The following is a 15,608-nucleotide window of genomic DNA, read 5'->3' as shown; positions in this document are numbered from 1 at the left end:
AGTACGTTAACGGGTTTTCGCAGTATCTCTCCCCCATCCTTTTCTTTTCCCCAGCCTTACATTATGCAAATCCGCACAGTGTTTTCTCATATCGCGTATTACACGGTATTCTCCTGATAACGTCAAAGTAATCGCGCGCGATGCTTTTGCATATCTTATCATACGCCTCGTGTAAGCGCATCATAATACAATATTTCTCACAAACGCAGAACTATTTTTTATAATACAATACATAAACGCGTGAGATTCCAAGCGATATTATCGCTTAGTTGGCTCCTCAATATGAGATTTTATCTCAGCGGCCGAGAGGTCTGATTATCGTAAAAATGATGTGATTTAAGCATCGTTGTAGAAAAATTGGTAAAAGTTTGATCGTCAAACACACACACACACACACACACACACACACACGGATATAATATACGTGTGCTTAGTTTGTGTGCTACATTCTACAGATTTGATCAGCAGAGAAAGAAGTAATTCCACTGAAATCATCATTTGCTTCTGTGAGCTTAACGTCGCTCATGTAACGACGCAACCAGTGACGTCAATTGCCATCATTTAGGTATATTCCTCAATTTTTCAGCGGATGGTACGCGCGTACCATTTCTAAAACGCTTAAGCGATAACGAGAAGACGGGTGCGGGCGGCAGACAAGAGGTCTGCTGCCAATAAACTATAAATTTCAAACCGGAAGCCCGGAAAATCCTGGTACAATGTGTTAGTGACAACTGAGAGGATCTGAGAAAAATTCGCGGACTTTAATTCTCACTTTTGTTTCCGTTTTTTCTAATTTGTATACGTATTTGACGAAAGCCTATTAACGTCTCGTTTATCTTGTAAGTAAAAATATTGTACATAATTTTAAATATATGAATGGAAAACGCCACATTCGGTTCTTCGTGCCTAATAATTATTTTTTAAATGAATTTACCATATAATTTCCAATTCAAGTATAGAGAGAAAAAGTTTACGATAAAACGCGAAAGGAATTACAAAATTTAATTGTCAAATTTGTTGGCTGTTTATCAAACAAATTTGCATATTTGATAAATATTGTGCATTTGTTGCAAATAAGTTTTGTAGCGAATACAAAAAAGAATAAATATTCGTTACACCTACAAATAATTTGCGATTCCTATATGTGCAAATGCTGTCATGGCATAGGATTAATGTTCGTAACAAATTTTTTTCTCTCTGTGAGCAAACTGTACGCCGATTATTTGTCGTGTTTTATCCGTGTTTTAAAATACAGTCTTAAGCTGACGCTGAAATAATAATTTTACAAGTTAAATTGACAAGCAATTTAATATTATCGATGCTAATAAGCATCTTTAAAATTCTGTAAATTATTTATTGCGAAAATTTTCAAGAAATATTATTAGACGAACCGCCTTAGTCAAATATGGCGTTTTCCATTCATCTATATTTAATGTCATCGGTCGATTTTTCTCTTAATATTGCATAATATTAAAAGTTACTTTTACTTTTCACATACACAGAAGAAGCTAAAGATCTATTGACTATAACTGACCGATCGCTATATATGCCTTTGTTTCTTTTATCGCGATGCCACTTTAATTGGCTTTGTTGATTGATGAAACAGAATAAATGCAAGTATTTTTCGATATTTGGAAAAATTTATGCGAAACGGTAAGCCGATTTACCGACTTGTATAAGACTGTTAGATTGCGTTGTTCCAATAATTTCTTGCTACTGAGATTCAAAGTAGACTTGAATAGATTTGGTACAACTTCTCGGGGATTGCACAAGTTCTGTATCGATAATCGGACACGGAAATCAATTGTGAACAAGGACGGTAATGATGCGGAAGTGCGGAATTGTTTCAAATAGAAATCAGCGTTCATTTGTCTTGCATTAAGTCACTTCTCTATTGTGTAATTTTTATCTCGGACATGTAAGCACTCGTTTCTAAGTTTATCGAATTAATGTTCTGTGCAAGAACAGATCCAATTGTATCATTTCATTATCATTAACATAGTTATTGTTAAAACAAAATACCAAGTAATTATTATTAATAGTTTCTACTTATTAGATTAATATTATATTTCTTATGTAGAAAAAATAGGATTCTGAAATTTTTCGACTTTTTACTAATTGCCATTTATACTGAAATATTTGATTTTCATTACTTTTTTATTTTCATAATAATTTATTTGTTTGATTTTTTTGTTAAGTAAGAAAACGTTAATATTTTCAGACCCGTTATTCAGTCGGTTTTTATTTGAAAACCGTCTTAATTAATGTTTTAAGATACTAATGAATTATGGCTCTGTGATTGGCTTTATTTCAGCTTAAGACTCTATTTAACACGGTTTTAAATTTAAAAACCCATTATGAATATTAGTCTTAGTATTTAAGTATTTTTTTAGTATTAGTGAAACGTATTTTCTTGCGTGCTAAATACTACAACAGTACTATTCTTTGCTAATTAGCTAACTCTCTCACCTTAGTATCATTGTAAATAAGCCGCAGACGAAAGCGCTTCAAGATATCCAATTCGTTGACACGCTCGACCGCCAATTTGGCCGCTTGAAGCTCACTGGAACCTTCCGCTCTCGGTACTGCCCTGTGTGTCATCTCAAAGAGACCCAGGATAGTTATATTTATTTTCTCTGTCGGTCTCGCACTCGGTATCGTTACGTCGATCTTCGTCCTGCTGTCGGAATCGTTCCTGTCGCGCGTCGTCGCGTTCTCAAATTCACTGTCTGCGACGTTTGTAGTCACTGCGAATTTTTCGTCGTAGTTCCCGACGTCTGAGAAACCCGACAAACGTCCTCCCGGTATTTCGGTGCCAGGTAGCCATGATTCGTCGTAAGTATTATTCCGCTTCTCGTCCATCTCCGTCGTCTCCTCACTTCTATTGTCCACCTCGTTTACGTCGTCATTGGAAACGTGATCGTTCGTCTTGCGATGAAGCACGTCTCTGCTGGGACTCTTTGGTAGATCGGGAAGCAGGGTACTCGGGTACCATGTAGATGTTTCTTCAAGTACTACGTCTTCCTTGTGCGGGCCGAAGTGTCGCCTGTCAAACTTTTCAACTTGCGGCGGCACCGGCGGCGACTTGTGATTGATTTTTACGGGAAATTTCTGAGAGCCCCCGAAGCCAGTGAAAGGCGCTTCGCTGTCGATACCGGTATCACTGTCGTTACCAGGCGTCGCCGTTATTTCGCCTGCTCGCTGAAAATGATCTCCGTCCTCGTACTCTTGATCTTCGTCGGATTCCGCCGTTTCGCCAAACTTCTTTATTTTAATCACCGATACGTCGCCACCACTCGACTTGGAGTCGCACGCGACGTTACGACAATTCGCCGGGGAAATTTCCGCACTACCGAGATCCAAGAAACTATCGACGTACTCCGAGTCGACGTCGGTCCGATTCTCGATTTCCGAAATTCCATTGAGTTCGATTGGGTTTTGATTCCCGATTGAAATGGTGCCAATGTCGAAGTCATCGTCAACCGCGTCAATCGCGATTGCACTGACTGAATCGTTCGTGTTCGCATTCGTGAACTCATTACGAGCGTCATTTATTACGATACCGTCCCTTTTGCGAAGCCGGTCGGCCTGGCTACCAAATTTGCGTGCACCGTCGCTTCGATTATCAAGTGCATGTATATTGCGACGGTTTAAATGAGTTTGCCTCGCGGTCCAGAAGCCGACAATCCCGCCTCGATCATACGCGAGATTATCGCTCTTGCTCAATCGGCTCGAGATCCCGCTCCTTCGTGAACTTCGATGGGCCGAATAATTGCTCGTGCGTTTATTCGCATAATTAATGGGAGTCTCGAATAAATTATCGCCGTTCAGTTTCGCTCGTTCCGCCTTGAAACTGACTTTATTACGATCTCGTCGACTCCTCGTCGGATAACTGACACTTGCCTCGCGCGAATCCAACTGATCGATCGGAACGTCGATTAATGCCTCCTCGGCATCGCGATCGTGAACGGAACTCTCGGGTAGATTGCTGGCACTTCGGCGAGGTCCATCTAAAATTGTTACGCTTGCTTCATTACCACTATCGCGAAAATGAACTTTGTTCACAGCCTGATTCACCAAGTAATAAGGAGTAACTTGAAGCTTTGGCACGTCATGTCGTTTTTTCATCAGATTACTCAACCATTTCTTCGCACTTTCTTCACGCCGCTTCATACTTTGAAAATTGCTTCCGTTACGAACTTGCCGAGTTTTCGCGGGATTACTTAATCGACCGTCAGATTTCCGCTTCGGATAATTACTCGTGTATTTAGAATACGCTCGATCGTTAACTCGTCGGCTTGCCAAGACATCATCGTCGAAGTAAGCTCGTTTTGTCGTCGACGGATCGAGCCCATCGTGGTTCCACTGAGTTTTTAGGGAATCGCTGGAATGATCGTCACTGGCTACGTCACTAGCACTTTGACCAGCCATGCTTGAAGCTTCGTTTTCGCGTGGCATCCATTCCGTGATCACTCCGGTAGCGCCGAGGTCTCTCCACTCCGAGTGTCTCCGTATTTCAAGGTAACGGGGAAACGCGCTCAGGTCACGGCTCTGAGGCCTCGTCTTCTCGTCACACGTTAAGGCTGTGCGGAGTGAGGTAAGGCCGAGAAGGAGAAGGGTCAGGTAGCGATGTGCCTGAAGGGCTCCGGAGGAAGAGAACAACAGGAGGAGACGAGAGAAATGCCACCGCGTGCGGACGCGCGTCATAATCAGTCGTCGATTCTGTGACGACTCGAGGCACTCTTCCGGTTCCTCCTCATCTGCAAAAGAAGAGATCGCGTCGTGAGACTGAGTCTGAATCGTTAGAGATCAAAAATGATAGAACGCGCGTTATTATTATTACACAGACTGTAAATGCAATTGAAAATAAAAGGCTATTCGTGGATAATCAATTTTTGTCGAGCTTCATTTTGCAAGTCTTTATTTTGCAATTTTAATCTAGAGGTTCACTTAACCTGAGAACAAACACTTGGAATATTTTTCGACTCCAATGATGAAAAATATAAACTGTTATGAAATATTGTTTGATGTACATTCTTCCAATAACTATTCTTTACGATCCTTTAAATATGCAATTTCATCGAAAACTTGCAATAAAAAAGCGTTATATTAACTAAAATTTTTATTTTAGAAATATTAACCTATTTAACATAACTTATTTTATTTTACATTTCTTTGGTTTCTGCTTAGTTTAGAAAAAAATTGTGATTAAATTTCGTATTCATAAATGTTCTCAAATTTTAAATAAAATAAAACAAACAATAATATATAATATTATTATTAATAATGATTTTAATTTAAAAATTAAAATTTAAGAAAACACTCCAGATAATTGTTTACGTAAAAAAATCAAATGACTACTCCTTGAATTAACGTTTATATTTAATAATACAAATTCTTTTTGCAAATATTTTTTTTGTATATGTATTAATATAACGCAATTGGATGACTGTTCTTCGTAATATACAAAATCAATATCGAGGTCTATACTTTTTATTACGTTCTTCTTTTCTATCTCTGAGATCGAAAAAGTACTTGCGGATAAATCAGGTAACGCGCAGTACAGACAAGTAAGTCGTAAAACTATTTGAGCCTTTCGCCATTTATAGGCAAAAAGTTTATTCACTTGTGTTACAGATACCACTCACCAGCATCAAAAGTATATCTCGCGCAAAGAAAAGTTTTTGTTGTTTTTCTGCAAAAATATTTTATATTCAATCCGCATTCGCAAAACTCTTACCTAATACTTGTTTTTGTAACAAAGGAATATTACGTATATAATATAAAATGTATATATAATATAAAATGCGCCCTAATTATAAATTACGAATAATTATCGAAATATTATAGTGATCGTAATAAAGCTCGTCTGTATAATTGGAAAATAAAGTAATTTGCTAACGGAAATATTCATACGTAAATTCTCGACCGGTTAACCGGATATTACGCCGGGATGATTTTACACTTGGAAGATTCGACGTTCTCAATTTCAAATATAATAGGCTTACAGGAATGAAATAATTTCATTAAATTGGCAAGCAAGCACAAATGAAATTCAGATGGAGGTATTACGTCCCAGAAAATATAACTGCGACACTGTATTACATTTACGAGCCACTTTGGGGCTTCCCTTTAATTACGCTAAGAATTTCAAGCTTACCGTATCAGAGCTCGTTAATCTCATTTCTTTTTACGCGGATCTTATACTTGCGTACGAAACGAGTGGTAATATGTAGATTTAAACTTAACATATATTCTTGTATTTTATTTTTCAGAATGCGAGAATAAAATTTGTTTACATTAAGCATTGAGGTTAATAAGAATATCAGTTATTATTAAAGCTATTATTAAGTTATAATATTATTTATAACATAAATATCTGACGTGTAATTAAATAAGAAGAAATAATATTCATTTTTGCGAACAATAGAACGCGCGGAATATCTAACAATATCGAAGTGTGTTTGAAAATATGCCATGAGATAAAATTGCAAAAAAAAAAAAAATGATCAGACTAAGCTAGTAATTTGCAGTAATTTGATTTCCATCGGCAGGTAATGGGGTCTCAAACGAAATTAGAGAAGTCTTCGGGCTGAGCGCGTTTTATCTACGTCGCGGTTTTATTACGCGCGGTCAAAACGAGGTAGAAAAAGTTATAAAATTTGTAACAAATGTAACAATGATGTGACAAACCTATAGAAATATACCTGGCCTTGTACAAATACGAAGAACGCAAGAAGATCGACATCTTTTACAATTAAGATAAGTCGACGCTCGCAGGTAAGTGTCCAGCGGCATTTATCGCCCCTTTGTCGCAGTCGAAAGATCCATCAAGACATAATGTAATTACACGGTAGTATCGTGCGCTAGTAACGCTGTTAGCTCCAAACTCTGTTATGAAGGTACACGAAATGTTTCGTGAAGCTCGGTGGCTGTCGACCCTGCCTTCTTTCGAAGAGACGGAAAAGGAGTTCAGGAGTTATAGCATGTTAGCACGAATCTCATTTTATGTCTTGTAATTTTGTCAAGTTACTTTTTTTTTTCATCTTAAACCAAAATTACGAGATTTTGCGAATGACGCTTGTCGTCGAAAAAGTGAGCTGCTCATTTAGTAAAACGTACATTTGTCCTTTGAAAAACTTCGTCGCGTAATCTGCTTAATGCTGGCGCAATGTGGAAACAACCACGATACGAGAATCGTAAAAGGTAGTTTAACGGGCTGACTAACTTTTCACTCGGGCAATGAAATTGTTGACCTCGCTTAAATGTTTTAAATACACATTACACAACTCGACGACGTATAACAAGCAAAAATAACAGAACAAATGTAATTAATTCTACGCATATATTATTATATCTCTGGCAATCTGTTGCTCTTACACTTTTTACTTATTTATTTTTATAAAATAAATTTTTTTTAAATATGATATTAAAAAGTATAAATAAAAATTAAATTAAATTATATTCAAATAAAAATTGATCTCTCTCTCTCTCTCTCTCTCTCTCTCTCTCTCTCTCTCTCTCTCTCTCTCTGTCTGTCTATCTCTCTAATAATGTCCAATTTATCATATCGTTTTCATTAGATTTCCATTACAATTAGATAATATCATACGTGTACATATATTATAAATATATATGATACCTAAAAGCTCGACACATATACTGTACATTTCAGATGATTGTCAGATTTCAAATGGAGTTAATATGAACCGGTGACAGCTAACAAAAAGAATGATAAATGATTGAAAAGTATTAACGTCGGAAATATCGATAAACAAGAGTATATTTCTTCTGTAAATACAATATATCTTTTTGCTTGCAATCAGCTATTAACTTACAGATCATATGAGTCTTTTCTATTCTTTCCTCTAATTCCGAATAAAAAGTTTCTCAATAAAAAGTTAAGCATATCTAAGAAGATTCTACAATATTATTCTAAGTAACTGTAAGAAGAATTGAAGCTTATACAATTTAGAACAATTAATTAGGACAATCTATATCGATATCTAGCGTAATATGTAGTAAGTGTCTCAATCATGTCTATTCACTTTTTAAATTGTACACGTTAATTTATTTTAATATTCTCTGCTACAACCAATACAGTTTCATTTAGTCACGTGCTATTAATCATGTTCAATAGTCTTTTCTTCCCTTTTTTCTCGTCGATCTTATTAATCATTTTATATTTATGAGCTACAATTCTAGGTTGTGTCATTATTTATTCTATCGACCAGGAGTATTATCTTGCTTACTATAATACAATAAAACTGCTTTTGCTTCAATGTTTTTTCGCGATGGGTGGCGCCGATACTCCTAGAACTTGTCCATTGACATAAGAGCGGAAGATACGGAGTCTCGCAGAGGAGTAGATATCCGTCGAATCTGACCTACCGTAAATTGCGGTCGTGCGTCCCATGTATGTCTCAGTAAAGGGTGGGTGGTGGATTCAATTCGAATAGAGAGACGGTGAGTGATGTGTTATAGGACAGATAGTTCCGGTATTTCTCCTATATGTCATCCATACCGGAAGTTGGGGATATGTGAGGTGTGTTTGATCAAGAAATGTCTCAGATGCCTGATGGTGTCCGTGACAACGATGTCATGAAGTCGGAAATGCTCGCAGATATTATTGCGCACTTACAAATTATTTAGCAAATCATTTTCAAATTATTACTATTGAGAACTTTGCGGAAATTACATTGGCGCAAACTCGATTACAAATCGTGATTATTTCTTTTATTTATAATACGATTATCAAATCTGAAAATTCTTGGAGAGACTTAAATAAAAATTTAATAAATAAATGATTATAGTGTGTGTGAAAGTTTGCTATCTCTGGTATCCAGAGAGTCACTAAAGGAATTTCTCCGAAATTATGTGTAGGACGTGAATATATCGACTTCTCGAACATCTACTTGCATTGAAAACTTACTATAATAAACTAGATCAATCAAACAGGCAATGAAATTGAATATTTATTACACTATTTCAGATATTTTACAATTAAGAGATTGTATCTTAGTGTAAGGTTAAATTTTTTATACTTTCCGTACGTTAATAAGAGATTATTTCACCCAATTTGTCAATAATATTCGACTTGTTCTAATGACAATACATGAGCTTATTCTATATTTCTATATTTATTCTAATAATTTTATTAGCTATTATAATGTTGTTTTTAGAAATTATGACTTTGAACGTATATTGAACATACACGTGTATAAGTATTTATATACCATGTAATTAATATATCCGTGTTTTAATCTGTATAATTTTTAATATACGGATACGAGAGTACTGAAATACATGTCCAATCAAATGGTTTGAATATGCAAACGACCACAGAGGGCTTAAATAATATGATTACATAGAGATACTCAATAAATTGTAAACACAGTTATTGTTTTCTTTAATATCATTGTAACAGCTACATAGCTGTTCTATACATCTATTAAATTGACACGTTTATATTGTAATCTTTGATTTCTTAAAATGTTAAATTATTGATCGGTTGAACATCACTATTGGACATTTAATATTAATTGTGTTGCATTTTTTATTTCGTCGTTGTGAGATGAATTAGTTAGATAGTTTCGAGTTTTCTTATTTTTAGTTAACAGTGTTAAAATATATGAAAAATATCTTACAATTAGATGGAGGCTTTCCATTAGCACTTAGCCTTGTAATTGCAAATTGATTAATGTTGAGGAAGAATCTTATCTCACTGCAGACTTTATTATGAAAGTAGGCAGCACAATAACATCTTTTTATCATTATAACATCTATAGAATACGAGTGAATTAATCGAGATTCACTTATGGCACAATTATTCCTTCTCATTATTAACTTTTTCTACTAAAGATGATTTAAATATAAGCCGAAACATATAGGTTTTTAATGCAATTTTAATATAATGTCCAATGTATTTTAGTAATGTAATTTTTTAATGTAATTTATGAACACGTGACACTTACGCAATTATTTCTTGCGACGACTTCTATTGTCTTGTTATTGTAACTTATTATTATTATTATATTATTATATTATTATTATTATATTAAACTTATTATTATTATTATTGTATTATATTATTATATTATATAACTTATTATTAATATACGAAATCGTGTATTTTAATATAATACATAGTTACACTCTGAAAAAGTAATTTTGCTGAACTATTAAAACAATTAAGTAGGACGACAAAATTGGTTGCTAGAATATCAAAATATTTTGCATTGTTCATCATGCTTAAAATTCCTGCAAAATTATTTGGATAGTTTAACGAAATTATTTTCAGATCTGTATCTATTCACATTTTCAAATTCTTCAACAAAATTGCTCTTTCAATGCGTGTACCAAAATGTACGAATACATGTGTGCATTTACATTTATTTTTTGTTATTGTTACCCGTATAAAATGTTTCTCTTACAACAAAATTTTCCGAGAGCAATATATAATGGAGATAAACAGACACTTAAAAGGAGAAAAAGATGCAAAGAAGCTTCATGAGAAACTTAGAGAACTGAATAGATTTAGACCTTTAAGTAACCTTCAAATAATCTACAGAGAAAAACTCTTTCTCCTTAACAATTGTAAAAAACTTTTCAGAACATTATTTTTTGTTAAGCAGTTAATAACTGATTAAAGATAAATCTAGAGAAGATCCTGTCCATTTTGTTTGTCGCTTACAAAACGTAATTTTTATAATATATATCGACTATATCTTCAATATATTCTTATAAATTGTTTTTAACCAATTGGCTGATTTTACAAATAAAATATTTTATTTTATATAATTATATATAAATTGTATCTTTTAATAAAATTGTCTGTCCATTTTGTTATTTTAATTGAAGTAATGCTTAATGCGGAAATGTTTTGATAAATTGATATGTTCTCTAAACTTCTTGATAAACATAAATATAGTGTTTTCCAACGAAACACACAACCTATAGAAATAAACAAATCCGACATGTAGTTAAGATTAAATTTGAGATTCTACGGAAATGGTTTCATTAAAGTTGGTCAGATAAGCGTGGATTACAAGTTGAAACAGTTTCGCTTCTCGATTCCTAGTCATCATATAATGCTATTTTACGAGCTAATCGACATCTGTTTCAATGTACGCTTATAGGTCATTTAAATCTAGATTAGGAGAATTATTTTGAATTGATACGTCGAAGGTTGCAAGTGACGCTAAGAAATTTATCGTGCACCTGACCGATCTGTAACTTTGAATATATTGACATCTTAATGCACTATTAATTAAATCGTTATCTATGAGAAGCGAAATAATCGATAGATGTATTTTACGTGCTAATGATACTCGACGTGCGATATCGATCCTCTTTCAAGAAAATCGGAAAATATCCGCGGCTATCGCTAAATACTGCTATCGAGAAATTCATGAAAAACAGTTGGATTTCAGTTGGATATCTCGCTACATGGGCGACGAAGTTTTTTAGCATGGTTTGCTTCAAAATACTTCAAAATGAAAGATATTGAGTTTCTCAATGTCGACGGAATCATACCAGAGGAAGCTTTAGGTGAAGCGTGCGTTTTCTCACACACGAAGCACTGATATACAAGGAAAATCTGAGAAGGGCGTATGGTCCTCAAGTTCGTTGACGGTTTTAATTTTCTGTGAAAGACAAGTCAGCTGAGTTAAAAGGAAAATGATTGCAAGCGAATAAGTGGTTTTGTAAGACACATCTCGGAAAGAATGATTTTGTTAAAGTTTCTAAAAAATCTGTCTATATATAAATCTGAAATCAAGTTGGACAAAATAATTACGTAGGACGCTCAAGCTAGTTGCTTGTTGCTAGTTGCTAGTTGATTGTCAAAACTTTTTGCAACATTATTCATTATATTTAAGTTTTCTACGTATTTCGATGGTCCAACAAAATTATTTTTAGATCCGTGTATCTACTTAAATTTTTTAATTAAAACAAAATTTTTAAATAAATTTTGAGTAATTGTTTTTTTTCCGTGCATATTTTACCAATAAATATTACATGAAGATCACGTCAGTGACTCCGCGTTCTTATGAATAAACTAAGAAAGTTATGTAAATTTATTTGAAAGTTACATTAAATTAAAATATATTCCCTTTGCCGACAAGACTGTACTGTTGTACTTCAAAATTCAATTATTTTTCAAGTAATTTCTCCATCTGTAATTATAATTACTATATTCATTCACATCGCGTTAAAATACATTCTGTAAAATATTAATATAAACAATTTGCTAATTGAAACCACAATATAAATCTGCAACTGCCATCAGGCAGCTCTATATGTACAAACTGCAATCCATTGATCATTAAACAAAGTGCACGCATTGTCGTCGGAAAATATCTGTCGATACCCGTTGAAAAGTGTCTTCGATAAACGGATACCAGAGACAAAAAGGAACGCGTTAAATACCAGGTATTTATTCAGGTATTATATCAGACGAGATGAATCGTGATTCTCTAGAGTTGTTAAAGTCGACATTCTGGCCGCTTTAAGGTGCGCGACTGAAAAGGTAAAGCAAAGCGGATAAGCACGCGAATTACCGTAAAGTTGTGCGGCATTCCTCTTCTGGCCACATTTCTCTCGCGCACGGTTTCACCAGAAATTGATTCCGGCGCGATCTCTTTGCTAACTTTCGCAGGCGGGATCCCTTCCGATTATTCCGTTACCTCTTTTGAGTTCGGCTGGGCGTCGTTTTTAACATTCAACAGAGATTAGCATTCGACTCGGTCCAGCTACTTCTCGCGATTAATTTCAATGTCCACTCGATCGTTTTGGGGAAGTGTCATTGAAACTCTTCATGGCGCGTCCAATTTGTGTACCGCACGACACATCCAATTTACAGACTGGATAGGGAGCTGCCGCCCTTTGATCCCACAGGATCGCCCTCTCTGATTATTCCACGGTAACGATTGTATTTCAGGATTATCTCGACACTGGTCGGCTAGTACCGATGTAACTAAATATTTTTGAAGCACTCTCAGATATCAAGATAGGGTCAAATAATTAAAACAACATAATCAACAGTTGGACTCTCATAGTCGATATAAGATAAACGCTTGAACATGTATCTTTCACACATCAGAATTTCGAACAACGCTGAATCAAAAAGGAAATCTTTTACGAGTCCTTAATTGTCTCGAGTTTGCGGATCGCGCATATTCTTCGCAGCTGTTAAATTTTCAAATGGAGCAACAATCGTTTCAGCCCCGGCGAAGCGACTCGCACTGCACTGGCGATACTATTTTCGGGAATGTTAGTACAGAGCCGAAATTCCCCGCGTTCAATTTGGCGGGTAAATTAATGAAACGACGCATCGTGTCCCTGGGGCTTATTTCAAACATGACGCGTGTGCTTTCGTCTAAATTGCTAACGATATTTATTGCCTTTTTTTCTTTCGCCCTTTCTATCTCTCGACTGAGACGAGCAAGCACGATGACGCTGTGATATGACGTTCGATCTTTTTTTTTTTTTTTTTTCACGACGCAACCACTTGCTCGTGGTGCAAGCTTCCAAGGATGCTGACGGGTGATCTCTCGGTACCGCTCTTGCTCAGAGCGATACACCGCGAAGGAGCAACCGCGTCGCGTGGTGGCGGTCCGCGCACTGTTACCCCGTAATATTCGCCAACCCTTGTCTGCCAGGAGGAGTTTTAGCGGCGGTATCGGCTAACGCGCAGCCGCTCGTGCTTCCTACGACCCTACGCTTGAGTACACGAGAGGCACCCCCTTCCTCTTTGTCTCGGATCCCCGGAAGGCGCAAAAGATCCGTGTAGATCCAAGATCCTTCCTTTAATCTTGCTCAGCGAAGCGTGGTTGCCGCCGTCAGACATTATGACACTCGAACATTTGGTAACACATGCGTCGCTCTTCATATAAGAAAGTTTCTTTCGTTCGAGTGGATCTTTTTGCACCTTCGTAGCTTTGGGACTGACGGTTGCAGCATCTCGATTCTGCAACACTGTTAACAGTTCGTTATATTGCCGTTACGCAAATATTATATATAATAAAAATGTTGTGCAAAAAACAATAACATGGAATTGTCGTTAAGAGTTACAGAATCGAGATACTGGATATCATATTCCAAAGAGAGTTTATATTCTAGCGAGAGGATGAATTATTGACGTGATTAATTTTGGGCTACGATTTTAAACAGTAATATAGTATAATTAATAATTTATAGAGTTATACATAATAATAATCATTCCCCAACAATTTAGATATTAACCGTTCGAAATAACAAGGGTCTGCATAAAATATTAATTACCTTATTATAAGAATTTCAATTTGTTGTACGCTTTTATGATATTAGAAACTATTAAAACTTGAATCCTCTTTGTCATTTTCTCTTTAATTAATGAGCCAATTTCTTAATCAATGCCCAGGAGCAGATGAAATGAACGATGCTATATTAGAGTTGTACAGAACATCATTTCCTATTCGGTAAAAGCTTGCCCGATATTTTCGTATTCAAAGGAATACGAACTTCTTAAATGTCACGATTGAGGAGAACTCCTCAATTACCGCAGCTACCCTGAAAGCTTTCCTCTTAATCTCACTGCGATTAAGTTTGTCTCAGCACAGTTATTCACGTAATGAGAAGTGACCCCTACGAAAGTTCTGAAACGGCAATCGAAATGATTTAGGTTTGCAGATCACCGTGGAAGAAAATCCGATAAAAAAGTAATAGGATCGCATTCTTTTCATTGAGAGTAAGAATTTTGTTAATTTAACAATCAGTACCTTTAACAAGTGATCTGTAAATATGTGACAACAAATTTGTTTGTTGTAATTGCTGCTAGTCTGTTATACCAACCAATTATTAGTAGCAGAAGCAAACTATATAGAATCTAACCTATATCTTTTGAATAGACTTTTGAATAGATTTTAGGCTCATTTACATAAAAATCATAGATGATTGTGGAGTCTTAAGTCGTAGGAAACTGACTAATCACAGTCAAATATAGGGAAAATACTTGACCTGAATTGGTCAATTTCTTACGATTTGAGACCCTACGACCGTCTACGACTTCTATACATATGAATCTTTTATTTGTAAGCGATTATTAATTATTTGTTACATTGACGAATGAAAAATAATTAATTTGCAATAGTAACTAATCAATTTGTTTTTTTAACAAATATCGCATTTGCTTCCCCTTAATTCGTTCCCATAACAAAATCATTTCTCTCAGTGCTCGATCATATTCAAATCATTTATGATAGTAAAGTATGTTGATCGATGATTTATATACCATATAAGCGGAAAAAAATTTGCTGAAAGAACTAAAATCAAAAACTTCATTGATTCAGCAAATCTACAGTTGCGTCCGCAGAATTTTCCTAGGGGGGACATAACACAAATGTAACAATAATAATAATAATAATAATAATAATAATAATTTCAAAATTAATAAATAATAAACTATGAGATTAAAACAACCAATTAGACTGTTATTAATCGCTAAAATTATTATTCAAAATCAATACATCTAAATTACAATTACAGACGACATTTTGAACCTGAATATCTTTATCAATAAAATTAATAATTTGTCTTAAATTCTTTATATATATATATATATATATCGT

The 15,608-nt window shown here is 35.0% G+C and overlaps 1 protein-coding gene across 1 annotated transcript in view; it reads right to left on the bottom strand.

Moving 5' to 3' along the window:
* Positions 1 to 15,608, bottom strand: part of LOC108756663 — a 75,104-nt gene that overhangs the window by 41,281 nt on the left and 18,215 nt on the right. The window contains exon 2 of the mRNA XM_018500653.1: positions 2,470 to 4,760. Within this exon, the coding sequence (XP_018356155.1) occupies positions 2,470 to 4,760 (2,291 nt within the window). The remainder of the gene's footprint in view (positions 1 to 2,469; positions 4,761 to 15,608) is intronic.

The sequence above is a fragment of the Trachymyrmex septentrionalis genome, unplaced genomic scaffold (genome assembly GCF_001594115.1).
Source record: "Trachymyrmex septentrionalis isolate Tsep2-gDNA-1 unplaced genomic scaffold, Tsep1.0 scaffold13, whole genome shotgun sequence".
NCBI lineage: Eukaryota > Metazoa > Arthropoda > Insecta > Hymenoptera > Formicidae > Trachymyrmex > Trachymyrmex septentrionalis.
Note: the sequence above shows the minus strand (reverse complement) of the source record. Positions and strands in the feature narration are given on the sequence as shown.